The sequence below is a fragment of the Phocoena sinus genome, chromosome 21 (genome assembly GCF_008692025.1).
Source record: "Phocoena sinus isolate mPhoSin1 chromosome 21, mPhoSin1.pri, whole genome shotgun sequence".
Classification (NCBI taxonomy): domain Eukaryota; kingdom Metazoa; phylum Chordata; class Mammalia; order Artiodactyla; family Phocoenidae; genus Phocoena; species Phocoena sinus.
In genome coordinates this window covers 24,136,721-24,164,358 of record NC_045783.1, presented here as the reverse complement: position 1 = coordinate 24,164,358, position 27,638 = coordinate 24,136,721, and the positions used below count along the sequence as shown (strand labels likewise).

The window sequence follows — 27,638 nt, the reverse complement described above, 5'->3', positions numbered from 1 at the left end:
CCACAGGCCTCTCTTCATTTTCACTTCTCTCTTTCAGTCCAAGCTGGCCAGGTTACCGCTGATGTATTTTTTTAAACTTTGAATCATCTGTGAGTCTTATCCTGAGACATCACCTTTGCTCTGTCTCAGATCTTAACAAGGGATTTTACATTTACACTCTTGGCTTAATCTTTAGACTGTGCTCTAGATTTAATCTTCACTCTGAAGGCATTTAATTTTGCATTATTTGGCATCTTGCAAACCAGTGAGCCTGGTTCCTCTTTAAGTCCCTTCTTTAACTTCTCTCTTTGCTCACACATTTTACTATAAGCAGCAAGAAGAAACCACTGGTATCTTCAATAATCTGGTTGGGAATATATTTAGCTAGATCTCTTAATTCGTTAGCTCCATTGTCCACTTCCCACATAACTGCACGAGCCCCGGTGCTGTTGGCAAGCTTCAGTTCCGTGCCACACAGGCCTCTCTCCAGGAGGCTGCCCGCAACACGACTTCTTCCCCCATGTGAGTGACCGGACAGACAGACACCGAGACAGAAGCCACAGTCTTGTATAACCTAATCTCAGAGTGACACACACCATTTCTGTTCACTTTAATTGGCTGCACAGACCAACCCTGGTACAATGAGGGAGAAGAGCACACCAAGATGTGGCAGCCAGGGGGCAGGGATCAGCGGGGACCACCTCGGAGCCTGCTATCACATTTCCTAAGTAGCATAATTACTGGGTAATCGGTTTTTCCAAAATGTCTAAAAATATGAGGTCTTTTGTTCTTTTTTTAATCGATGGCACATAAGCATAGAAAAGTCTGGCAGGACCAGCAGAATCGTAATGTCAGTCATGTTTATTTCTGGCTATTGAGATTATGGGTGATTTTATTTTTGTTTCTGTAACTTGGTTTCCCAATGCTTTTATAATTAATTTATAATCAGAATTCTTTTTCATCTTTTTCAATGTGGAACATTCCAGAGACAAAAAAAGGTAAAGGTTGAGACAACTTATTATTTTCAAACATTTTGTATGAAGCATTACTAGACACTAGGTATTTCTGCAGGGGAAAAAAAGGATATAATCCTTGCTTTTAAGGAATTATGTATTTGGGAAGACAAAAACACAGCTATAATACATGTAATAAATTCTACAGAAGAGGAATAAAGGAGCATTAAATAAAGGGCAATACACAGTGGAACCAACTTAAACTGACTCCTTAAGACAGATGGGAAAGAGAAAGGGCGTGGCTAGAACAAAGAGCCTTTATACCAGCCTTGGAGTTTGGACTTGGCATTACAGTCCGTGGATGCACCATTACAGGAGTATAAGCAGGGAAATGAAATGACCAGATATATTTTAAAAACTCACCTACACTGGTTTCATTGTTTTATCTTTAAAAATACTGATCCACCTGGAATGTTGTAAATGTTACACTTCAGTGCAAGACAAAATGAAATAAATCTCAAACATTAGTTAACATTAGTACCTACAATGTTTACTATCAAAAAGAACTTTAAAGCCTTAAAAGAGCTTTGACATGCCTTCAAAGTTTAATTTCTAGAATTACAGCAGAAAAAACATTCTGGCTGATAAGACTTTAAAGAGCTTGGCTGAACTGTGAAATGTTCAATGTGGCAAAACAGACGGAAGAGGCAGAAACTGATAAATGGCATCAGCTAGCAAAAATACAAATGAACGAGCACCTTACTGTATATATTTCTATCTCGTTCTCATTTGGTACACTGTAAGATGGCACACTCCAAAAATTATTATATGCAGAGAGCAGTCCTTTTCTAATCCTTTATGTCCATATATTTCCATGGAGATCAACATTAAAGTGTTTACTGCCTTGAGTGCAATCAAGGTATGGCATGATTTTCATGTGAATCCTTTATTGTCCTGTAAGGTCACGGCATAACTGACTTCATGGAGAACAGGTGGTTCGCATTTCTTAACTAGTTGCTCTGTTCTTTCTCTTCCACGTTGAGTACAGTATCCACAGTTATTCCTACGTCCTGCAGTGACCAGCCTCTCTCCAGTTCCAGAGCCCTTCTGGGAAAGGAAGTAGAAAGGCTGTATAGGGATGTGTGGTACCCACTTTTCATCATCCAGTCAAACAAGACCTAAAAGATAAAAAGCTTAGTTATCAAATACTGTACAAAATTGTGTCCCTCTAGATCACCATAATATTTTACGATTCTTTCATTGTTAAACCATGCCCCTAGGAGTCATGAAACAGAACTTTCATACCTCTCAAAGGAACTTTCAAGAGTTTAAAGGAAAAGAGCATGCCATGAATTTTGAGATGTGAATGACCTTTAATACCTGTTGTTTCAGAGAAGGCCTAGGGACTACTGGCACCTACAGACAGCAGAAGCATTTAACAATTAGGAAAGCCCCAACCAAACAGGAATGGAAAGATTATCCAATAAAAAGGTTAAGAACAAAAGGTTAGCATTTGGGAAAAAAGTCATTTAGATTATAATCTAAGCCAACAGTCCACATCGAAATCACCCAGGAACTGTCACAACAGACATGTCCACGTCCCAGAGACTCTGCCTTTTGATAACCCAGTATTCAATGGGCCATCCCTATAAATGTATCACATTTCCTTTCATGAAGATTCCCTTAGTAATTGTCCAAATTTCCACTTATTATTGCCTAAAAATAATGCCTGTTAAAGGATGGTTTGTTGCTTTAGGAAGAAAGCTGAATGATAGAATGTTCCCAGGGGATGGTGGTGTATCAATTATAGATAATCCCTGACTTCTACCACCATCCATGTACCTACTGATATTCCATGTAATAAATGTGTACTATGTCATAGAGTGCCATAATTTTCCAATACATGAATATGCCTTCTTTTAACCAGTCCTTCCATAAACACTTATACCTTTGACCATTTGTCTTATTTCCAAAGAATAAGTTCTCATAAATGGAATTACTGGGCCAAAAGATGTATTTTAAAATATATACTGATAAATTATCCCACAGAAACAGTGGTCTGACTTACATTCCCATGAACAATTAATAAGAATCCCTGTTTTCTGCACACACTGCCCAAAACTGGGTACTATTCTTTTTGATCTTTGACAACTTGATAGGTAGAAAACGGTATCCATTTTAATCTGCATTTTTCTGATTCTAAGTGAGGCCTAACATTCCACTGAGGTTTTTTTTTTTTTTTTTTGGCTGTGTTTGGTCTTTGTTGCTGCGTGCGGGCTTTCTCTAGTCGTGGTGAGCAGGGGCTACCCTTCGTTGCGATGCACAGGCTTCTCGTTGCAGTAGCTTCTCTTGTTGTGGAGCACAGGCTCTAGAGCGCAGGCTCAGTAGTTGTGGCTCATGGGCTCTAGAGCGCAGGCTCAGTAGTTGTGGCACACAGGCTTAGTTGCTCCGCAGCATGCGGGATCTTCCCAGACGAGGGCTCGAACCTGTGTCCCCTGCATTGGTAGGTGGATTCTTAACCACTGCCCCACCAGGGAAGCCCACTAAGGTATTTCTTTTCCTTGATTTATATAAGCTCCTTATAGAAAAAAATAACTTTTCCAAATTTTTAACTTGATGAACTTTATAAAATTTAAAAATTTTTATGTAGTCAAATCTGTCAGTATTTTCTATTATGGTTTATAGTATTCTTGACATAGAAGGTTAAATGTAACAGTAAGGATAGAAAATTAGTAAAATAATAAGAGAAATTTTTAACACACACATAATATGTTCAAATGCACTTAAAAGTAGAAATACACCCAAATATTAGTAATTGGCTTTGGTGCCAGACTGCAGATTAAAATTTCTTTCTACTTTTCAAATTATTGCTAGTGAACACAGTATTGTTTTCAAAAGAAAAAAAGTCTATTAGAACAAAAAGAAACAAGCTTTAAAGAATGACCTGAAGGGCTTCCCTGGTGGCGCAGTGGTTGAGAGTCTGCCTGCCAATGCAGGGGACAAGGGTTCGAGCCCTGGTCTGGGAAGATCCCACATGCCGCAGAGCAACTAGGCCCGTGAGCCACAACTACTGAGCCTGCACGTCTGGAGCTTGTGCTCCGCAACAGGAGAGGCCGCGACAGTGAGAGGCCTGCGCACCGCGATGAAGAGTGGCCCCCGCTCGCCACAACTAGAGAAAGCCCACGCACAGAAACGAAGACCCAACACAGCCAAAAATAAATAAAATTTAAAAAAAAAAAAAAAAAAAGAATGACCTGAAAACTACATACAAGCAATGGGGTTTACGTTAATAATCCATCAGGGATAATAAGAACAAAGTTAATACCACCTGCTTCCAAAAGCTTTGAAAGCATCTTACCCACCAAGCTGTGAAAATGTAATTAAAACAAAAAACAAATAAAAAAAAGGAACTGAAAAAAATCTGAATGCAAAAATCACAGTTCAAGAAGGCTCAGCATACCTAATTCTCCAAATTTCTTCCACATAGAGTACATATAAATCCCATTTACTAGGACTTCCCTGGTGGCCCAGTGGTTAAGGATCTGCCTGCCAATGTAGGAGACACAGGTTCAAGCCCTGGTCCAGGAAGATCCCACATGCTGCGGAGCAACTAAGCCCGTGTGCCACAACTACCGAGCCTGCACTCTAGAGCCCACGAGCCACAACTACTGAGCCCATGCACCACAACTACTGAAGTCTGTGCGCTCTAGGGCCCATGCTCCACAGCAAGGGAAGCCACCGCAATGAGAAGCCCGTGCACCGCAACAAAGAGTAGCCCCTGTTCGCTGCAACTAGAGAAAGCCCGCACACAGCAACGAAGACCCAACACAGCCAAAAAACAAATTTAAAAAGAAAAAAAATCCCATTTATCCTCACCTGATGGGAGTACAGACAACTGATAACACCTCCTCCCTGCATGGGAATAAACTATTGCCAAATTCAACACAAATATTGCTCCAGGGCTTCCCTGGTGGCGCAGTGGTTGAGAACCTGCCTGCTAATGCAGGGGACACGGGTTCGAGCCCTGGTCTGGGAGGATCCCACATGCCAATGGAGCAACTAGGCCCGTGAGCCACAACTACTGAGCCTGCGCGTCTGGGGCCTGTGCTCCGCAACAAGAGAGGCCACGATAGTCAGAGGCCCGCGCACCGCGATGAAGAGTGGCCCCTGCTTGCCACAACTAGAGAAAGCCCTCGCACAGAAACGAAGACCCAACACAGCAAAAATAAATAAATAAATTACTAAACTCCTACCCCCAACATCTTCTTTAAAAAAAAAAAAAATTTTCTCCAAATATGATTCTCCTCACCTGTGAACTGCAAGACTTAAAAAACCTTCTCCTCGGGACACGCCCACTTGGACATCGAAGAGCAACAGTCACGACCTGAGGAATAAAAATGTTCAAATGAGAATTCCAACCACTGCTCTTTGCAATTCCAAAACCACTACTCCTACGAAACACCTGTACAGAGTTCTAAGAGCTCACGTGAAGTTTTGTAGGAATTTAGCTCTGAGAGTTGTACACAAAAATTAAGGTCCAGATAAAATTCACCCTAAACACAGAAATAATTCTTCTAAACCTGAAAAACATCTTCCCACTGATTGAGGAGACCAGTGACAGAGCCTTCCAGAGAGGACACCGAGACGCAAGGCTTCTGTCTGCCAGACAACATCAAGACTGCAGCCGGGCTCTGAAAGTGATCTACCAAACCAAGAAGATCCAGGGACACCTCAGAGTCTGCAGACAAGACAAACACTAGACTGGAAGGAAACAAAAAACTACCCTTTTCACTCCAACACTGTAGGCTGTGCTCCATGTCTACATCATGTGTGCAAATGAGAGACAAGCCTGGAGCCGGTCCTGGTTGCTGGGGCTGCAGGAGACCCTCCTCCTGGGAGCAGCTTTGTCTGTTTTACATGTTGAGTTTCCCCACCATCTTTCCTCTGATAAAAGAGTTAAACAGCTAAAAAGAGCTTGCAACGTGCTAGTATATTAAAGGACACTCTAAGAAGAAAAGAGTGAGAGGGACCGAGAGATTATCACACTAAGTGGAGTGAGAAAGACAAATACCATATGATATCACTTGTATGTGGAATCTAAATATGACACAAATGAACTTACAAAACAGAAACAGACTCACAGACATAGAAAACAAACTTTATGGTTACCAAAAGGGAAAGCAGGTAAGGGGAGGGATACATTAGGAGTTTGGGATTAGCAGATACAAACTACTCTATATAAAAGAGATAAACAAGGTCCTACTGTATAGCACAGGGAACTCTATTCAATATCCTGTGATAGGGCCTCCCTGGTGGCGCAGTGGTTAAGAATCTGCCTGCCAATGCAGGGAACACGGGTTCGATCCCTGGTCCAGGAAGATCCCACATGCCGCAGAGCAGCTGCTGAGCCTGCGCTCTAGAGCCTGCAAGCCACAACTGCTGAAACTCACACGCCTGGAGCCCATGCTACACAACAAGAGAAGCTGCTGCAATGAGAAGCCTGTGTACCGCAGCGAAGAGTAACCCCCGCTTGCTGCAAATAGAGAAAGCCCACGCCCAGCAACAAAGACCCAACTCAGCCAAAAATAAATAAATAAAGCCAGAAAAAAAAAATCCTGTGATAAACCATACGGAAAATATGAAAAAGAATACGTGTATATATGTATAACCGACTGACTTTCCTGTACACCAGAAACTAACACAACACTGTAAATCAACTATACTTCAACTTAAAAACAAGAAAAGATGACGATTTAGTTATTAATTCTGATGTTCGTTATTTACCGTTAGGAAACCCTTTACTATGGTCAACATTATCCCAACTGTCCTGGGAGTTCTGTTGGTAGCACAGTTTGCAGAAATGGTGGTGTTATAGCAGCACCCGCCACCCTTCAGGAAAGCCATGTTAGAAAATATTTCTATTCAAGTAGGTAAGGTGTTTGACTCATACCCAAATCAGTGCAATCTTTAGCTCTGTCACTACTTCTACTAAAGAAAATTTTATAATAAAACAAAGAAATCACAAACTAACAATCACAGATTAAAAGCCAATTATGTTTATTTTTAGAAACAATAAAACTTAACTTTTACAGTGAGGTTTTGTTCAAACTTTAATGCTCTGATAGGACACTTAAAGCCAAATGCTTTAAGAAAAACTAAGGTTAAAATACAGTGAGTCAGGACTTCCCTGGTGGCACAGTGGTTGAGAGTCTGCCTGCCGATGCAGGAGACACGGGTTCGTGCCCCGGTCCGGGAGGATCCCACGTGCCGTGGAGCGGCTGGGCCCGTGGGCCATGGCCGCTGGGCCTGCGCGTCCGGAGCCTGTGCTCCGCAACGGGAGAGGCCACGGCAGTGAAGAGGCCACAGCAGTGAGAGGCCCACATACCACAGAAAAAAAAAAAATTTTTTTTAATTAAAAAAAAATACAGTGAGTTAACATTTTCTATTATGATTAAATACTTAAGAGAAATGAACTATCGTTGTTTGAAACCCAGCTACTGTTCTGTTATTACAATTACTGTGAAAGGTGCGTGTCCAATTTCTCCTAAGATTACTGACAGTCTAGTGGACTGGCCTATGAATGGGTAAAAGGCCTGGGACACAGTGTAAATTGGAAAGTAAATCACTGTCCCAAATACGGATTATTAAATGAAATCTAAATGAAAAGTAGCAGCAATAATTAAAATGTAGTTCCCTTTAGAATGAAGTAAGATAGCATACAATAATGAAAATAGTTGCTATGGTATTATGGTAACAATATGATGATTTACAAAACTATTTTCAAATTATCTTAAATTCTATACTTATTGTCTTTTCAATTTAAAAGTAAAGAGTAACATATGGTAACTATTCCATTGTGAATTCTAGACTACCATGAGTTAATTCTCCCTCTCATTTAAAAAAATCTTACTGTATTATTTTAGAACTCTATGGATAGTTGTAAAACGAAATACATAACAGACACTTAAAAAAATCGGGGTATAATGCTTAAGAATTGCATTATGTTTCAGATTCCCCACTCCCTTATCAGAAATTCATGTTAGCCATTAGTTCATTCATCTATTAGTCTGCTCCTAAGTCCAAGCAGGCTTCCACTATAACAGGAATTTTCTCATATGGCTCATTATTATAGAGCCACAGCTACTGCATATACAGAAACACACACACACACACACACACACACACACACACACACAGAGTGAAAACTTCATTCTGTTCTGATAACCTTTAAAATGAATGTTAGTCCCTTCCCGAGCAACAAAGAATTATAAAGATGTCCCTCACAGCCACTATAGAGAACATTATGGAGGTTCCTTAAAAAACTAAAAATAGTGCCTGCTTGGGCAGCACATATACTAAAATTGGAACAATACAGAGAAGATAAGCATGGCCCCTGCGCAAGGATGACACGCAAATTCATGAAGCGTTCCATATTTTAAAAAAACCTAAAAATAGAATTACCATATGACCCAGCATCCCACTACTGGGCATACACCCACAGAAAACCATAATTCAAAAAGACACATGCACCCCAATGTTCATTGCAGCACTATTTACAATAGCCAGGTCATGGAAGCAACCTAAATGCCCATGGACAGACGAATGGATAAAGAAGATGTGGTACATATATACAATGGAATATTACTTAGCCATAAAAAGGAAAGAAATTGGGTCACCTGCAGGAACATGGATGCACCTAGAAACTGTCATACGGAGTGAAGTAAGTCAGAAAGAGAAAAATAAATATCGTATAATATCACTTATATGTGAAATCTAGAAAAATGGTACAGATGAACTGGTTTGCAAGGCAGAAATAGAGACACAGAGAACAAACGTATGGACACCAAGGGGGGAAAGTGGCAGGGGGGTGGGGATGGTGGTGTGATGAATTGGGAGATTGGGATTGACATGTATACACTGATGTGTATAAAATAGGTAACTAATAAGAACCTGCTGTATAAAAAAATAAAATTCATATATTAAATAAAAAGATGTCTCTCAATGGCCTATACGGGAAAAGAATCTAAAAAAAGAGTAGATATATGTATAACTGATTCACTTTGCTGTATACCTGAAACTAACACAACATTGTAAATCAACTATACTCCAATAGAAATTTTTTAAAAAATGTCCCTCTATTCTGTGGGTGACACCACACATTTAATGGGCCTAACTAATAAGGAAATAGAGAATTTCTTGAAAATTATAACCTCCAGTATTCCTAAAAGTGAAATTATTCTTTTACATATGGACTCATGAAATAGTTGTGTAGCTTGAGGATTAAAATATATTAGTTATGATGGGGCAAGCTTTTTTTTTTTTTTTTTTTTTTTTTTTTTTTTTTTTTTTTTGCGGTACTTGGGCCTCTCACTGCTGTGGCCTCTCCCATTGTGGAGCACAGGCGCCAGACGCGCAGGCTCAGCAGCTATGGTTCACGGGCCCAGCCACTCCACGGCATGTGGGATCCTCCCGGACCGGGGCACGGACCCACGTCCCCTGCATCGGCAGGCGGACCATCAACCACTGCGCCACCAGGGAAGCCCCAGGGCAAGCTTTATGTATGATGATATATCATGATTATGATACCAGAGCAAAGTTGCAAAGTTGGCCAAATACAAAATGGTACTTTGCAGAAATCCAGAAACAAAATGACTACATGCCTTACAAACATCCTAAAATCTTGGGTAACTGTGGCAAAGCACTCATTGCCTACTCCAAGTGTGCCTTTTTAACTGTGAAAACACTTCTTTAGGGTGATAGGGTGAAGGATGGGTTAGAAAGGTACACTCCCCAAACTAGAATGCTTTCTTTTTCTTGTTTTTAACTTTGATGATGACGATGACACTCCACACTTAAGGTCTACTTTCACTATTAGGAAACAGTCAACCACAAGGGAGGGGAAAAGCCAGGCAGATGTCCAGAGGGACCAGGCTAACTGCCCAGAAACAGGTCATTAGATCAAGAGTAGGATAACAAGGTCAATGAGAACAGGAGCGTTATTGAAAGAGGGACTGGGACACGGAGACTCATCCAAGGAGGTAAAACTAATGGCTGGTGAATGGTTAGCGGGAATTAGGAGTTTATGCTTTGAATTCTTAGAAATCTGAGAAGTAACAACTGCACAGGTGGAAAATGCCTTGCCCAATGATGATTCTAATAGAATCAAAATCTTCCAATACTTATTTGCTTTTCTTGATTAGTGTAGAATACACTGTAAAAGTATCAACCAGTATCAGCTATATATAAGCAGCACTCTTCATAAAGCTTCATTACATAATATAAGGTTGCTTGTACCTCATTAATACTATATATATATATATATATATATACAGTACATTTAACAATATATATACTATATATATGGTGCATACATTTAACATGTGATTTTCAGGTAACAATTATTTACCTTAATTTTGTTGACTTTATTAACCAAAAAAAGAGCAAAGAGAACCAAAAATCAGAGCAGAGCCAGAGGAAGAGCAAACAGGAGCAGGGAGAAGAAAATAGGGATAGTACTGCTCATAGCAAAAATAAAGGAAAAGTTCTGGCATAGCCAGAGGGCCAGGGCTCTCCCAGCAGGGACCTCGGAAACTCCTGCCTATGGCTTCAGCTTCAAGTGAGGAGACGGGAGGAGATCTCATTTAGGTCCATTCCAGCTCTAAAATTCCATTACTCTGACATACACTTTACTAAGTGTAGCACAAAATGTCATCTACCCAGTATGGGAAAAGGGTAGAAAAGAAACAAAGTGGAATAACTATGAATAACTCTTATAAAGAGGAGAGCAACATCAAATGCCTCTGGGTGGAGGTCTCTTGAGGTCTCCTAAAAGGGCACAGACCTGAGATTCTGAAGAACAACACTGTCCTTCCTTCTACCTATAATCACAAAAAGGTACAATTTCAAAGGATTCACTGACAATCTGATGTCTATCATCACCTTTGGTGACAGACTGCTGTCCTGTAGGAGTAACATCACGTGCTTTAAAGCCCCAGTAACTTCTTAAAAGGTGTTCCCTGTCAACCCGAGCTGTACTTAATCACTCCTGTATTTTAAGTGTTTATTATGGATACCAACCCAGAGCTTAAGGAGAGGTGAGGGTGCAGGAGACTCAGGACAAACATGTCATGGGTATGGATTTGATGGGTGTAACAGGGAGGAATTAGACGTTTGGTTTTTCCTTAAATTGAGTTTCTCCCGGGGACTGTGATTCTCCTGAGGATTGATCGCACACTTCATTGTCTCTATTTCTGTATGACTTTCAGATTTTCCTCAGACATCCAAAATACTAAACTTAAATGTTGCAAATGTGTTGACAAAAAAGAGACCCTCCTATGGCTTTCATGGCTGCCTCAAAAATGGCTTTCAGGGAGTGTAACAGTTGCTGAGCCTCAGGAAATGGAAAACCATCTAGCTCTCCTTTGCCTAAGCCACTTCGTGGTTTTAAAGACATGTGTTCCCGTACATTAGAGACTGTCTGAAACTGAGCTGGCCAACCGCAGGAAGGCAGCATAGATTATGACAAAGTTGGGCAGAGGGCAGCTCAATGCAGGGGCGGGGCTCAGTCCAACCCCGCTGTGCAAACACCAAACCAGCCTTCAATTCTAACACCTACAAAGTAGCTGCATTCTTCATTTTCTCTATAAGGGGAAAACTACAATTTGAAGTCATCTGCCTATTTTGATTCTGTTTTAATAGGTAACTCATTTGCTGACCTAAAGTTTTGGAAAAGCCCAAGTATCCTATCTCTGCCTGATGAAGTGGGAGGGCTTTGAAACACAAGCTCGGCAGACAGCAGGCTTCCAAAATAGGACTCGCAATGAGGAGTTTGATATTATCCCATATTCAAAACAAGATCTAATCATAGTGCAATCACATAAGCACTGTGCTGTCTCTCCTCTCTAAACCCAAAGTTATTTATTTATTTTTTGGCCACACCTCACGGCCTGTGGAAACTTAGTTCCCCGATCAGGGATCAAACCCACGCCTCAGCAGTGAAAGTGCCGAGTCCTAACCACTGGACCACCAGGGAATTCCCATCTAAACCCAAATTTAGATAAAATGTACTTACTTGATATTAAAGAAAATAGAAAATATATTTAATTTTCAAAGAGAAAAAAAATAAGCTTACTTCTTCAGCTATTTCAGGAGGCTCCTCAGGTAAATCAAGAACCTAAAAAAAAGTAAGTATTTAGTAACAGGAATGTAAACAGTTTGAAGAAGAAAAAAATAATCTCAACATGAAGAGTTCCTTTCGATATAGTGTTTGGACATATCTATCCTTAATGAAATATTTTCTTTTAATATGTATTTATGAAACATTTACAGTGAGAATGAGACTCACTTAATGAACATTTTTGGATAAGCAACTTTGTGCTAACAGTAGATCATAAAAGCAGGATTTGAGACGATAGCTACCAATCTATACACATTTAAAGAACTCCGTGTTTATGATGTTCCATGATATTAGACAAAAATGTACTATTTACAGAAACAGAGGGTAAATATTAATTAAGTTCAATAAGACCCCCAAATTATTTTGGTTCATACATATACACAGTAAGATGAGTGCATATTTATTTTTCTTCACCAGCATCTTCTAGGGGACTGGATAACCACCATTCACTTTGGTTGCTTTCATGATTTACTCATGTTTCCCTATTTCTGTTAATCTATTAAAAAAACAGATGTACGGACCATTTTCTCTCATTAAAACACTTGTTATGAACAATTTCACCTCCCCTCCAGGGATGCTTTTTATTTTTTAATACCATAGATTCCATGTTTTATAACATTTTGTCTAACAAACATTAACTGCATTCATTAAATAAACCATTTGTTTTTCTTTGGTATAAAAAGCGTATGTGACAGTCAACCGAAGGTTACCATCAGCATGAGATAATCTGTGCTATTAACAAAAAGCAAAGAATCTTGAAATTTTAATCAGTCCTATGGACTAAATGTTAGACATAGTTCAATGATCTGATTCTTACTCTCAAGCTCCATGAAGGGACCAGGAAACCTCAGACTGAAAAGCAATATGTTAGAAACTACTTTTAGGGACTGGATAGCCTACTAGCTTTCCCTAAGACTCAATAAAAACAGACTTATTTCAACCTTAACCAGCTCCAAATCATAGTCAACTTAGGGATTAAAGATTTGAAAGAAAAAAAAGGACTGATAAACCTGGGCATCATTCCAAAGTGAACAGGTGCTAACTCATTCCCCTAGAAGGGCCACTGAGAACAGTGATACACTCATGTTAATAATATTAGCCACTCACTAAATATGACTTCATTGTGTCTTACCTACCCATAGGAATATTTCCCTTAGTAAACATAATATTTTTCATTTCTATATAATTTAATTACTTCCTCAAAAAGAACTATTTTCTAAATTTATCACCATTTATCTTCCTAGATTCCTTCTAAAGTTTGGCTCACAACATTAATATTAAACAGGAAAAGTGATTCTTAATGAAGCTGAAGCTTAATGAATCCAGATGGAGACACCATCTGGATTAAAAGCCAGTCCTAATCTTCCCTCAGTATAACACTTTCACCCACAGAACAATACTCTTACTGCACGCGGATACAGCTCAGTGAGCAGGCATTAAGTAATGAACCTCCTTCTGCGTGGGCTGTTCAGCGGGTGGTGAAACTTTGGTTACAGGCTTAGGCAAGTTCCGTCTCTTTGCTGCTTCTCTGTTTGATGTTTCAGAAGATGTTTGACTCTCACTTTCAAGCACCAAATCTTCATCACCCTGGTCAAAAACAAGACAAGTTCTAAAGAGGTGCTCTCTATCGACTTTATTCTATTCATAATGGTTATTTCTTTTACCCTGATGGCATTTCAGTAAAAAAAATATAATTAAATCATTATTAGACCCAGAAATTTAAAGCATTATCTCCTTAGACCAAAAACACATGGAACTTAACTAACGTCTCATAGAAACCACCCTGATCCAGCTCTGGGGCTCCCTCTGATAGTACAAGGCTGAGAGGGACTGTTCCATTTTAACTGATCCCTAAGTTTTTCAGTAAGAAGAAAGAAGAAAACCTGAATATCCTTTCCTCCCTGCAGTAAAGGAAGCAAAGCAGTGCAAGAGACTGTGTCTTTAAAAGGCTGTGAAAATAGAACATGTGTGTAAAAACACAGGTCTATGCACGTGACCAGGCAATACTGCCATAGCTGCGTGTGGCCCTAGTAAATATATAAATATATTTTAGCTCTCAAATTCAAACTTTGATCTTCCATTTGAATTAATCACTTTAGGAGGGATAGGATTTTATTCCAGAAATCTTAAAGATTACATTTTATTATCTATTTAAACCTTTTCCTTAGCAAGATAATTCACTTAAATGTCAAAGTCTCAAATATATACTTATTAGTTCAATAATGCCTTTCTTCTATATGTACTGACCTTTGAAAAGTTCTGTTTATCAAACTAAAAATGGGCACCATTTTGGTGGGCTGTTTACCCCATTCCTTTATCCTAAGAGAATTTGTTGGAAGGAGCATGGGGCATGGGAGTCAAGAGATATTGATACTAGGGCTTCCCTGGTTGGCGCAGTGGTTGAGAGTCTGCCTGCCGGTGCAGGGGACACGGGTTCGTGCCCTGGTCCGGGAAGATCCCACATGCCGCGGAGCGGCTGGGCCTGTGAGCCACGGCTGCTGAGCCTGCGCGTCCGGAGCCTGTGCTCCGCAACGGGAGAGGCCACAGCAGTGAGAGGCCCGTGTACCGCAAAAAAAAAAAAAAAAAAAAAGAGAGATTGATCCTGAATAATTAACTGGCCAAACTTAAGCCGCCTCACTGCAAAACTAGGGGCTGGATCAGCAATGGGTACACTTTCCTTCCTAGAGTCTCAGGTCATAACACCAACAGTCTACTCGCTCCCTGACTTTCTTTTGTCTCCATTAATTAGGTTAAAATATATACTAGTAGTACCATGGAGACATAGCCTAAAAGCAAGGGGCAGAATGACTAATTCACATCGTGACCATTTCAGAAAGAAACGTGGCAGGCTAAGGTCAGAAAGAAACGTGGCAGGCTAAGGTCAGGCTGTCAACGTCTAACATACAAAACTAACAGAAGACAGATGCAACTCAGAAGTGAAGTCACTACATAGAGTAGTTGCATTTTATGTTGCCGTCTTTCACATTAATTTTATTACCCACGCTTGATCGTTTTATGACGTATTTACCATTATGAAATGAACACAAACACTCTGCTTCACTGTCAGAATCCTGCTTACCTCTACTGGATCATTTTCTTTACAAAATGGTGAAAGGTGCAGTATAAACAGAAAGCAAAACAAAACAAAACAAAACAAACAAAAATGTCTTTGGGACAGAAAGGATCTTACACAAAAAGTCTGCGGCCAGTTCTAAAACTGAATTCCTTTATGAATAGCCTTTTTTTCTCTGTAAGAAAACTTAACATTGTAAACATCCATTAGCAAATGACAAAATTCATACTCAATGCCAAAGGAAAAAAGAGTCAAAGGTCAATTTGGCTTTAAAAAAACAAAGCTAAACATGATGAATATTATGAGAGCTTATAATACCTTAGAGATCGGAATTCCCTCAGATGAAAGATGTGATTTGGTCAACAGTTTTCTCAAAGACTGCCTTCTGTTAGAGCTTTTCGAGGATCTAAGTTATATACTCTTTAGACATCAAAAACCACTTAAACACATGTGACATACTAATACGCTAAATAAAAACTGATATACAATCATTATAAATAAAGACTCCTAAAAAATAGACTGGACTAATCATTTGTAATTTTTTAAAAATCAATACATGCTAAAGAAAACATAAGCAGTAGCAGAATTCAAAATATAATATTTTCTAACCCCAAGTTTATGACCATTGCTTAACTTCCAGGTTTCACCCGTCATATGATAAAAGCGTTCTTCCAGCTTTTTCAATTTCATTTCCTGGTGTGGTTTTAGAACATTCTCTATGTATCTGCTGGCCTGTTCCAAAAAACATAAATTAGGTGGTGTTACTATACATTAACATTCCTAAGATCTTATTTACATTGTCTATAATGTTGTAAATAAGAACCAAGTAAGAAATGGTGTTTTCACACTAATTCAATTTTGCCAAAAAAGCAACATCCTCCACTTCTGCATCACTCTCTAAAAATCTGCATTCGTGTTTAATGCAAATAAAAACAAATGTTCTACACTTCTGCTTGTATGGCAGTGTACCTATATATCCTTTAATGTGTTTTCAATGCAACAAAAAATTTACGAGGGGCTGGAATACAAAGATGTAGAGGACAAGGCCTTTGACTTCCAGGAACTTAAACCCAAAGCTGTTTGCTCACGGCATGATGTCTAAGGCATGAACTGGTTTGGAAGAGCATTAATTAAATGTTGCTCGATCATGGTAAAGTAGAAAATATTTTTAGACTCAAAAGACATGGAGATTCTGGTTTTAAGATGACAGAGTGAAATTATTTCTGCCTCCCCTGCCTCTTGAAAAATCACCCCAAAACAACCAAGGGAACAAGAAACAGAAACCCTAATTCCATCACCAATGAAAAACAGAGAAACACTATAACCCCCAAACCACTATATGTAAGGACAGATAGAGGAATGATAACTGATCTGAGTGAGAAAACTGCAACCTAGGTGCTAGCAAAGGATGACAGCAACAGGAAGCCAGCCGTGCACGCCACAGACTGGAACAGCTCAGGAAGAGAGACACCAGGTTCCCTGGTGGGGACACAGGTTGAGGGGCAGAGCTAATATTGGGGGTGTCGGAGGAAACCATGCGTCAGCCAAGTGCTACCAACCTGAGTTCTGGGACTCTTATCAACAGAGTTGGTAAGAAGCCAGATGAGAAATTCAGGCAGCGTTTTACTGGGACTCCTGCTGCAGCACCTGGGAGCGGGAACAAGTAGCAGGTTCCCTTGCTCACTCCCTGGGGCAGGGGGGTGAGCTGGTCCCTTAAATAGGGTGAGGAGAGGCCTGGAGGGGCGCTTAGGTGGCCTGCCCACCCCCATGGTGGTACTGTGTACAGGGGTCACGAGCAGTACCCTGCTTCTGCTCCTGGCACCTCAGGAGAGGCAGTTGGATTTTGGCCTTTTTGTATCTTATTGTTCATAATTTGTCCCACTGCACAGGCATGCTGTTATTTTTAGTCCCTTACAGTTTCTTTGGATTCTGTTGCTTTGTCCAGGGGCAAGAACTGCAGTAAAGGGTCCCAGGTCCCAGCCTGTCTCACAATGAGTTTGTACTGAACCAAGGATTAGGACTATTCCAATTCCTTGCATCTGAGTTTCTTAGAGAAAAGGGGGGAAAATTATAAGAGAGTTATTGGACCCCCAGACCCACTACTCTACCACACATCCAGGCATGAAGGTTTATTCTCTGGGAATATGAACCAGAAAGGATGCTGAGTCACAGATCCAGGCCTAGTGGAGGGCAGGAATGCAAACTAAAACAGAAAAAGCACATGAAAATGCTCCCACTGGAAGGTGACACTCCCCAGCCCTTCCCAACTTGACTCAGATTGCTGGCAGCCAGGCCTTAACAGCGCCCCCCCCACCCCCCCCACCCCCACCCAACCTGGGAGAATGGAGATGCATTGTCTAGAGGAGGTAAGTTGCAAAAGAGAAACCCGGAGATACTGACAAAGCTAACTTACTCCTCAGTAACCCTACAGTTAAATTGGTGTCTACCCTATATCAGCAGACAACCCATCAAGCTTTGCTTCCATACACAGAAATTCCAGTTAGCTTGATTTTCCTTTTTCTTTGAAGTAAAACACAAAGTTTGATGAAATTTTACAAATACTGACACCATCAGTTAGCTTTTAGTGTACGATTCTTAAACTGAAAGGACGGAGCCAAGAATTACCAGATGATTAAGGAGAGCCTCCGACGCGAAAAATGGAGACTAGAACTAACAAACAGAAAAAGGGAACCTGAAAAACCACACTGGAATTTCGAGGCTAATGGTGCAATACTTCAGAATTCTAATGATTTTCAGCCTGTAATTCTATACCAAATCAAAGTATCAATCATGTGTCTGAGGAGAAAAATCACCTTTTTAGAATCCAAAGACTCAAAAATGTTATGCATCACCAGGCACATGTCTGCCCAGGCTGGGCACTTCACCATGTACATAGATACACTGTGAGATACTGATTTATTAGTTTCCCTTTGTCCAAAGAGAGAAGACAGAAGGTTAAAGTTTTCAGACTTTTGCCAAACAGAAGAATCCCAACTTTTTTTTTTTTTGGAACCCTCAGGAATTACAGATGCCAATTAGTATATAATTGGCATATAGATGGAATTATAGTTAACTAATCCATCTCACATGCAAGTCTTTAAAAATGAATAGTAACTTCCACAGAAAATAACATTAAACATTAGAAGCTCAAATATTTATGAGAGAACTTCTTACAAAAGATCTGGCAAGGACACTTTCCTTGCTACTGAATTCAGATCAGGGTAGTCACAAAGATATTGAACAGTAACTACTCCCACCCCCTGACAAATATATAGGCTTTTACTCTTGGGATCTTCTTTCAGCCTTCACTTGTTTACTTAAAAAAGGAATAATTTGCTCACCAGAAAAACAAGTGGTAGATGTCAAAATTTTAATGCCTTTGTACCTAGGCCTTTGTAAAGGGTTTATGTTTTTAATATTTAGGTAAAAGTCCACGATGAGTCTCCTCTTTTACAAAGGTCAATCATCAATCTGGCAACTGCCCAAATGCTACCTGACATTTCAAGGTCACGAAAATAACTGTTAGATAGTCATCCATGGTAAATGCGATTCCTAGCTAGCAAAACCAAACTTGGATGGGATGTAGCAAAAGCGGGGCTCAGAGGTAACGTTACAGCTGTAAATATCTAATTAAAGAAGAAGAAAAGATATCAAATCATTAACTTTACACCTTAAAAATCTTGAAAAAGAACAAATTAAACCCAAAGCTAGCACACAGCAGCAAATAATAAGGAAGAGATAAACAGAGAATAGAATAGAAAAACAACAGAACCAATGAAACCAAAAATTGTTTCTTTAAAACGATCAACAAATTCCAGAAAACTTTAACTTGACTAAGAGAAGACAACTAAAATCAGAAATGAATGTGGGGAAATTACTATCAACCTTACAGCAATAAAAAGGATTATAAAGATGTACAATTGTATGCCATCAAATTAGATAACCAAGATGAAATGGACAAATTCTGAGAAACACACAATTACCTAAACTAACTGACTCAATATGAAATAGGAACTCTCAACAGACCTAACATAAGACTGTGTCAGTAGTTAAAAACCTCCCAACAGGGGCTTCCCTGGTGGCGCAGTGGTTGAGAGTCCACCTGCCGATGCAGGGGACATGAGTTCATGCCCCGGTCCGGGAAGATCTCACATGCCATGGAGCAGCTGGACCCGTGAGCCATGGCCGCTGAGCCTGCGCGTCCGGAGCCTCTGCTCCGCAACGGGAGAGACCACAGCAGTGAGAGGCCCGCATACTGCAAAAAAAAAAAAAAACAAAAAAAAACCTCCCAACAAAGAAAAGTCCAGGACCAGATGGTTTCACCACTAAATTCTATAAAACCTTTAAAGAAGAATTAGCACCAATCCTTCTCAAACTCTTCCAAAAAACAGACGAGGTGAGAACAGTTCCTAACTCATTCCATGAGGTCAACATTATCCTGATACCAAAGCAAGGCAAAGACACTACAAGAAAATTAAAGACCAATATCCCTTATGAATACAGATGCAAAAATCCTAAACAAAATACTAGCAAACTGATCCAACAGCTATTGAAAGGAGTATATACCAATGCCAAGTGTAATTTATCTCAAAAATGCAAGATAGTTTGACATAAGAAAATCAATTAATGTAATACATATTAATAAAACAAAGTGGGGAAAAAACCACATGATCACCTGAATTGATGAAGAAAAAGCGTCTGACAAAATTCAACACCCTTTCATGATAAAACTATTTAGAAACAAGGAATAGAAGGGAACTTGCTCAACATAACAAGCATCTAGGAAAAAAAATCCATCGCTAACATCATACTCAATAGTGAAAGATTATAAGTTTTCTAAGATCAGGAATAAGACAAGGATGCCTACTTTCATCACTACTATTCAACACTGTTTAAAGTTTTAGCCAGAGTGATAAGGCAAGAAAAATAAATAAATGACATCACTTTTGGAAATGAGGAAGTAAAACTATCCCTATTCTCAAATTATACAATCTTATACATTAAAAATCCCAAAGAATCCACACACAAAACCCACTAGCACTAATAAAAAATAAGTAAAATTGCTGCACACAAGATCAACACACAAAAATCATTTGTGTTTCTATACACTAGTAATGAAAAATCAAAAAAGAAAATTAAGAAAACAATTGCATTTATAATAGCAACCAAAAGAATAAAATACTTAGGAATAAATTTAGCCAAGAAGGTGAAAGCTATGTACACTGAAAACTACAAAACATTGGAAGAAATTAAAGACAGAAATAAATGGAAAGATATTGCATGGTTATGGATTGCAAGAATTAAGATGCCAATACTCCTCGCAGCAAAGAAGACTTAATATCATTAAAATATCAGTACTACCCAAAGAAATATCCAGATTTAAGTGCAATCCTTCTCAAAGTCCCACAGCCCTTTTCTGCAGAAATGGAAAGGCCAATCCTCAAATTCATATGGAATTGCAAGGGGCCTCAACAGCCAAAACAACACTGAAAAAGAAAACCAAAGTGGGATGACTCACATTTCCTGATTTCAAAACTTACTAAAAAACTACAGTAATTAAAATAGTATGGTACTGGCACAAGGATAGATATATATATATAAAGCAATGGAATAGAAGTGAGGGCCCAGAAATAAACCCATATATCTATGGCCAATTGATTTTCAACAAGGGTGCCAAGACTATTCAATGGGGAAAGAATAGTTTCTTTAACAAATGCTGTTGGGACAACTAGATATCCACATGAAAAAGAATGAAATTGGACTCTCATCTCACACCATACACAAAAGCTAACTCAAAGTAGGTTAATAACCTAAATATAAAAACTAAAACTATACACTCTTGGAAGAAAATAGAGGGGTAAATTTTCATGACTTTGGATTTGGCAATGGATTCTTAGATATGACACCAAAAGCGTGAGCAACAACAAAAATAATAGATAACTAGACCTTATCAAAACTAAAAACATTTTGGGCTTCCCTGGTGGCGCAGCGGTTGAGAGTCCGCCTGCCGATGCACGGGACACGGGTTCGTGCCCTGGTCTGGGAAGATCCCACATGCCGCGGAGCGGCTGGGCCCGTGAGCCATGGCCGCTGAGCCTGCGCGTCTGGAGCCTGTGCTCCGCAACGGGAGAGGCCACAACAGTGAGAGGCCCGCATACCACAAAACAAACAAACAAACAAACAAACAAAAAAAAACTAAAAACATTTTTGTGCATCAAAGGACAATAACAAAAAAGTGAAAAGCAATCCACAGAATGGGAGATAATACTCACAAATCAGATATCTGATAAGAGTTTAGTATCCAGAATATATAAAGAACTCCTATAATTCAATAACAGAAAGACAAACAACCCAATTTAAAAACAGGCAAAGAACTTAAACAGACATTTCTCCAGAGAAGATATACAAATGTCCAACAAGCACTTGAAAAGGATTTCAACATCATTAGTCAATAGGGAAATGCAAATCAAAACCACAAAGTGATACCACTTCGTATGCATTATGATGAGTACTGGGGGGGTGAGGGGTGGAAATAATAAATGTTGGTGAGGATGCAGAGAAACTGGGACACTCAGAAACTGCTGGTGGGCATACAAAATGGTATAGCCAGTGTGGAAAATAGTTCAGCAATTCCTCAAAAAGTTAAAATATAGAATTACCATATGACCTAGCAATCCCATTTCTATGTATATACCCCAAAGAATTGAAAACAGGTATTCAAATACTTGCACAAAAATATTCACAGCAGCACGATTCACAATAGCCAAAAGGTGAAAACAACCTAAGTGTCTATCAGTGAGTGGATAAACAAATTCTGATCCATCCATACGATGGGATATGACTCAGCCATAAAAAGGAAAGAAGTACTGATATATGCTATATGGATGAACCCCAGAACACATTATGCAAGTGAAAGAAGCCAGACACAAAAGGTCACACGTTATATGATTCCGTTTGTATGAAATATTCAGAATAGATAAACCCATACAAACAGAAAGCAGATTGTTGGTTGCAGAAATAAATGTTTAGTGGGTATGGGGTTTTCTCCTGCGGTGAAGAAAATGTTTTCGAGCTAGACAGGGGTAGTGGTTGCACAACACTGTGAATGTTCTAACTGCCACTGAATTATACACTTTAAGATGGTCATGTCATGAGAATTTGACCTCAATAATAAAAAAATCTGAACATAAACACATAAAGCAACAGACCTAAGTTTAAAATGCCCCAGACATTTTTGTATTCTCTTTATATACTCTCTGAAACGTATGCTTTACCTTTTCACCCTGTGCCTCTTGTTGTTTCTTCCTCACAAGTTTTTGCCTTTTCTCATTCTTCTCTTCTTCTTCTAAGACATCAAAACATATAAGTACTTTTTAATTCCCAAGTATCAGTACGTTGAATGTTATTTTCTCTGAAAATCTTCTGTAGATCTTCACATTTTGGGAGAGAAAAGCCTTCAAAAAACAGACTGTATTTTTCAAATAATGAAAATGAGATACACACAGACAGTTGAAACAAGGAAATCTGCAAGAAATTTCTTTCTGTAAGAAAAGGTCTATTCTGAAAACTAAAATTCTCTGACATGTATTGTGTGTTACAGTTTTGGTGAGGAGACTTCAAGAATAATCACGGGCTTCCCTGGTGGCACAGTAGTTAAGAATCCACCTGCCAATCCAGGGAACACAGGTTCATGCCCTGGTCTGGGAAGATCCCACATGCCACGGAGCAACTAAGCCCATGCGCCACAACTACTGAGCCTGCGCTCTAGAGCCCGCGAGCCACAACTACTGAGCCCGTGCCACAACTACCAAAGTCCGAGCGTCTAGAGCCTGGGCTCCACAACAAGAGAAGCCACCGCAATGAGAAGCCCGCACACCACAACAAAGAGTAGCCCTGCTCACCACAACTAGAGAAAGCCCACGTGCAGCAACGAAGACCCAATGCAGCCATAAATAAATAAATAAATAAATAAATAAATAAATAAATAAAATTTAAATAAATAAATAAACAGTAAAACAGAACATAATGCACCAAATTCACTATGGGCAAGTTTCTTTCTAATAGGATATAAGAATGTAGACATCAGTTTCAGGATTCATCTGTTCTGAGGTGAACTACAATATTGTTTTTTGTTTTGTTTTGTTTTTTTAATAAATTTATTTACTTATTTATTTTTGGCTGTGTTGGGTCTTCGTTGCTGCGTGCAGACTTTCTCTAGTTGCAGTGAGTGGGGGCTACTCTTTGTTGCGGTGCATGGGCTCTAGGCACGCGGGCTCAGTAGTTGTGGCTTGCGGGCTCTAGAGCGCAGGCTCAGTAGTTGTGGCCCACCAGCTTAGTTGCTCCATGGCATGTGAGATCTTCCCGGACCAGGGCTCGAACCCGTGTCCCCTACATTGGCAGGCGGATTCTTAACCAATGTGCCACCAGGGAAGTCACTACAATTTTTTTTTTTTTTTTTTTTTTGCGGTACGCAGGCCTCTCACTGTTGTGGCCTCTCCCGTTGCGGAGCACAGGCTCCGGACGCACAGGCCCAGCGGCCGTGGCTCACGGGCCTAGCCGCTCCACGGCATGTGGGATCCTCCCGGACCAGGGCACGAACCCTTGTCCCCTGCATCGGCAGGCGGACTCTCAACAACTGCGCCACCAGGGAAGCCCACTACAATATTTTTTTAAAAGGCTTCTAACACAACTTTTACTTACCACAAAACAAAACAAAAATAAGAACAAGCATGGTTTCCTAAAATTAAGAGCACTTAACTATACATACGATATAAGTGCGTAAATAAAAACTGCCAGAATGGAATGAAAAATAGATTATCTTTAACTCTTAATCTTAACGATAGATATATTTACCATTTGTAGAACAGTTTACAAGCTGTACGTACCAAACAGCAGTTAAGCTGCACAAACACACAATTTAAAATGAGCAAACGTGCAGAAATGCTATAGTTTCCAATGTATATACAAGAAAAAAGTATAATTTCTCATAAAAATATTGGGATTTATAGCCTATCCAAAATTGTAACTAAAGTTGTAATGATTACTCTACCTTGAAATTACACAGCACAAATTAATGGTAAAATGATTCTTATTGTGCAAAGTTCTAGAATAAATAAAGGAAAGAAATTTCGGTAGAAAAGTATAAAAGAGTAGCATAAACAATAAACTTACCTTTCAGATAAACTTGGGAAGATTTAAACGAGTTAACCCATGAGGTAGTCACAGAAATAATTAACGTAAGGAGAGTAAGCAGTAAGAAAATCCGGCCACACAGCAAAATCAGATCTTTGATTCCTTATAAAGGTTAAAAAAAATACAATTAGAATTCAAAACATTTTTCTTGATACTAGGTATTAACACATTAGAAGATCATTTGTACTGGAAAAGTACAGTAAAAGTTAAGGTATGCAACTGTCTTAAGATTTTTCATATAGTCTCCTTTGGGTGCCAAAATTCATAATGACTGTCATTACCAGAGCAAGTTTTCAGAAAATGATTCTGGAACATCTTATGTCTCAGGAATATAAGGAGAATTCGAGTGATTGGCTACATTATAAATATATGACTATCAATAATGCATAAATTCTGGTTTCCCTTCTTCCCAGAGAAGGGAAGAAAATTATCCACATAATTGGGAATTAAATTGTGATGGTATCATCTTATTAAATTCTAGTTCTGTTTAAAAATAAGTCACTCTCACTGAAACAGCAAATTCTTATTTCTGACAGTTAAATTATGCAACTCTGTACTTCTCTATTTCTCAATATTTATTCTATCATATGTAAATAAAATTACTAGATACATGTTTGCCTAGAAAAAAAGTAAAAAATTTGGTTTTGTATTACCTTAAGAACCAAGATGAAAATTAATCAGCAGAAATGTAACAAGTACCTACTTTGTGTAATACAACTTGCCAAATGGTGAGGGAGTGTGCATATAAAGTAGGATAAAAAATGGTTTCTACCCTCCAGGAATGTTCAGTTTTGTTTTATAATTCTCAAAAGTTACCAGACAGACGTACAGAGGAACCATCTTACCAATGTGATAGGGGCTGGCAGTTAGCCAATTAGCTGAAAATTAAAGAAGGAATTATATATACAGACTTAATTTTTAACTGAAAACATATATATATATATATATATATATATATATATATAATCCTTTTCTTTAAAAAAAAAAGTAGTTTCAAGTTGTTTAGCGAAGTTTTTTTTTTTTTCTTTTGCATTACAGCCCTTCCAACCCTTGCCAGCATTACTACTGACTCAGGTATTGCTCAATATGACACATGATTAAATCTCAGGTAACTGTGGTCATTTCAAAAGCAATTTGACACCTAGAGTATTAGTATTTAGAGAAACTGTTGTGTTATAGGATTTATGTTCCATATATTGCTTATTGTTCTAGCAAGCAATTTCAAATGTCATATGTGAATACAAAAGAACTAGATTAACGTGTGCACCTCTCAATTAAAAATTTTTAAAAGTAAGTTGAGGTGTTTTGTTTTGCTTTGTTTATACCTATTCTCAAGAGCCCATATGCAGGGCACTTCAAAGGATAACAAACGTGAGGAACCAGCATTAAAGTATTTAGCTTAAGTACAAGTAAAAATGTATCAGCAATGAAGGCTTTTACAGAATAGAAAAAGACAGGAATCATTTTTCAATACATGTCCAAAAATATAGCCCAGGTGAATGAACACTCCTCTTCCCTTTGGTAATTCAATAGGAGGAGATGGAGGGGAGAAGGGAGAGGAGGGGAGGAGGGGAGGAGGGGAGGAAAGAGAGGAGGGGGAGGGGGGGAGGAGGGGAGGAGGGGGAGGAGGGGGAGGAGGGGTCTCTGGTCTCAGGAAGTACGTTCCCCTGTGGTCAGAGCTGATCATGTGAACAGATCTCCTTCTGCAACCCTGAGTAAACACCTTCTCATTGACTAGTGACTCAAATATTAGTGCAAATGTAGAAGATTCTAGATGAGCAGAGTAAGGGTGAATTCTTTAAGGTAAGGGAGCAGGTAAATTCTGAAATAAGTGTGAGTTTAACATTTCTGTATATCATTTGGATAAAGGTCTTGTTAGATTCCAATACTGCTTGAGACTTCTGGAGAATCTCTGTAGATTTTTTGAAAAGCATTTTATTTTAATTTCTTATTTCAAGCAGCATTCTGGGTACCTGACTTCTTGGGGGTGGGGAGAAAGAGAGGAAATATACAAAGCTGGGTTTCATCACAGTCTCTAATTTTAGGACTGAGTTTAAAGAGGGAAACAGACATGTAAACTGATCAATAATATGTCCAAAAATGAACTGATTCACCACTGGTCCACCAGTTTCCTTTCAGTTTTTCCTTTATCACTGGCACCACCAACGACTTGAGGTTGTTCAACTCCACATGTAGGAGCCATCCTTGAATCTCTCCTTTCCCTCGAATCTCTCCTTTCCCTCACCCGAATCATTAATCCATCAACAAATCCTAGTTGGCTAATATCCCAAATCTGTGCACATTTCACCTCCTCTGTTATCCTAGTCAGGCCAACCATCAAACAATCATCACGACTTCCCTAGTTCAGAAGCCTAAGATGCCTTGCAGCTTCCTTACAAAACATTCCGCACACAGAACCCAGTGACCTGTTTTAAAACCTTAGGTAAGTCCCTTAACCTCCCTATATCTGTTTCCTCAACTGTAAAAAAGGGATTATAATAGTACCCACCCTCTGATTGTAAAGCGGATTAGATGAGATAATGAATAAACACTTAGACTTTGGTTTACAGTACGTGCTAAATGAATGTTTCTATCTTGAGCCAATCTCCCTCTTAAGTCAGTCTCCTTGATCCAGCCTCAATTTTCTTCATCCTTTTCCTCCAACACATCACAATTCCTTTGTCTGGAACGTTTTCTCCCGGCTTTTCAAAGTGGTGGTTCCTATCATCATTTAAATCTCTGCTTAAATTCCTCAGTAGGCCTACATCACATCAACCTGTTTATTTCCTCTTGAGCATTCAACACAATTTGAAAGTCGTGTATATGCTTGTTCATGTGCTTTCTGCCTCAGTTCCCTTTCACGCAAAACCTCACCAGACCTGGAGAGATTTTTTGCGCCAAGGGGAGTCGGCCGCGCCAAAGAAAGTCAGCCTCCCCAAGGCGAGTCGGCCTCCCCAAGGCGGCGGAAGTCTCGCTCCCCTCAAGGATCCGCGCCGGAAAAGGGAGGCAGGCGCGGTGCAGCCTGGGAATCGTAGTTAAAGCTGCCTAGAGGGGACGCGGCTGGGAAACGGAAATTCTACGCAACGTTCACAGGACCGTCACCTGGGTATGAGCACCAAGAGGGAAAAGCCAACACTTACCCAGATCTGGGGTCCCACGCTGGAGCTCCAAACACAAGAGCGGGAGAGCAGCAAGGAGGAAAACGCCAACAACGCCACGAGAAGCCATAGTGGAGGGCGCCGCGCTTCCGGGCGGAAGGCCCGCC

The 27,638-nt window shown here is 39.5% G+C and overlaps 1 protein-coding gene and 1 non-coding gene across 3 annotated transcripts; one reads left to right on the top strand and one right to left on the bottom strand.

The window, feature by feature from the left end:
* Positions 1 to 822: 822 nt before the first annotated feature.
* UBXN8 (UBX domain protein 8) lies at positions 823 to 27,638 on the bottom strand. 2 transcript variants are annotated; one of them, XM_032618227.1, is made up of 8 exons: positions 27,514 to 27,638; positions 24,353 to 24,475; positions 22,456 to 22,526; positions 15,791 to 15,913; positions 13,558 to 13,695; positions 12,064 to 12,105; positions 5,242 to 5,316; positions 823 to 2,110 (listed from the first exon to the last, which is right to left on the bottom strand). In XM_032618227.1, the coding sequence occupies exons 1-8, from the start codon at positions 27,599 to 27,601 to the stop codon at positions 1,943 to 1,945; spliced, it is 828 nt and encodes a 275-aa protein (XP_032474118.1). In that variant the 5' UTR covers positions 27,602 to 27,638; the 3' UTR covers positions 823 to 1,942. The 2 variants fall into 2 exon arrangements, with proteins under 2 accessions (XP_032474118.1, XP_032474119.1); XM_032618228.1 differs by lacking the exon at positions 5,242 to 5,316 and having other exon boundaries at positions 27,514 to 27,618.
* Positions 8,264 to 8,370, top strand: LOC116746907. Its single transcript, XR_004347912.1, has one exon. It is a non-coding gene; the product is annotated as a U6 spliceosomal RNA (small nuclear RNA).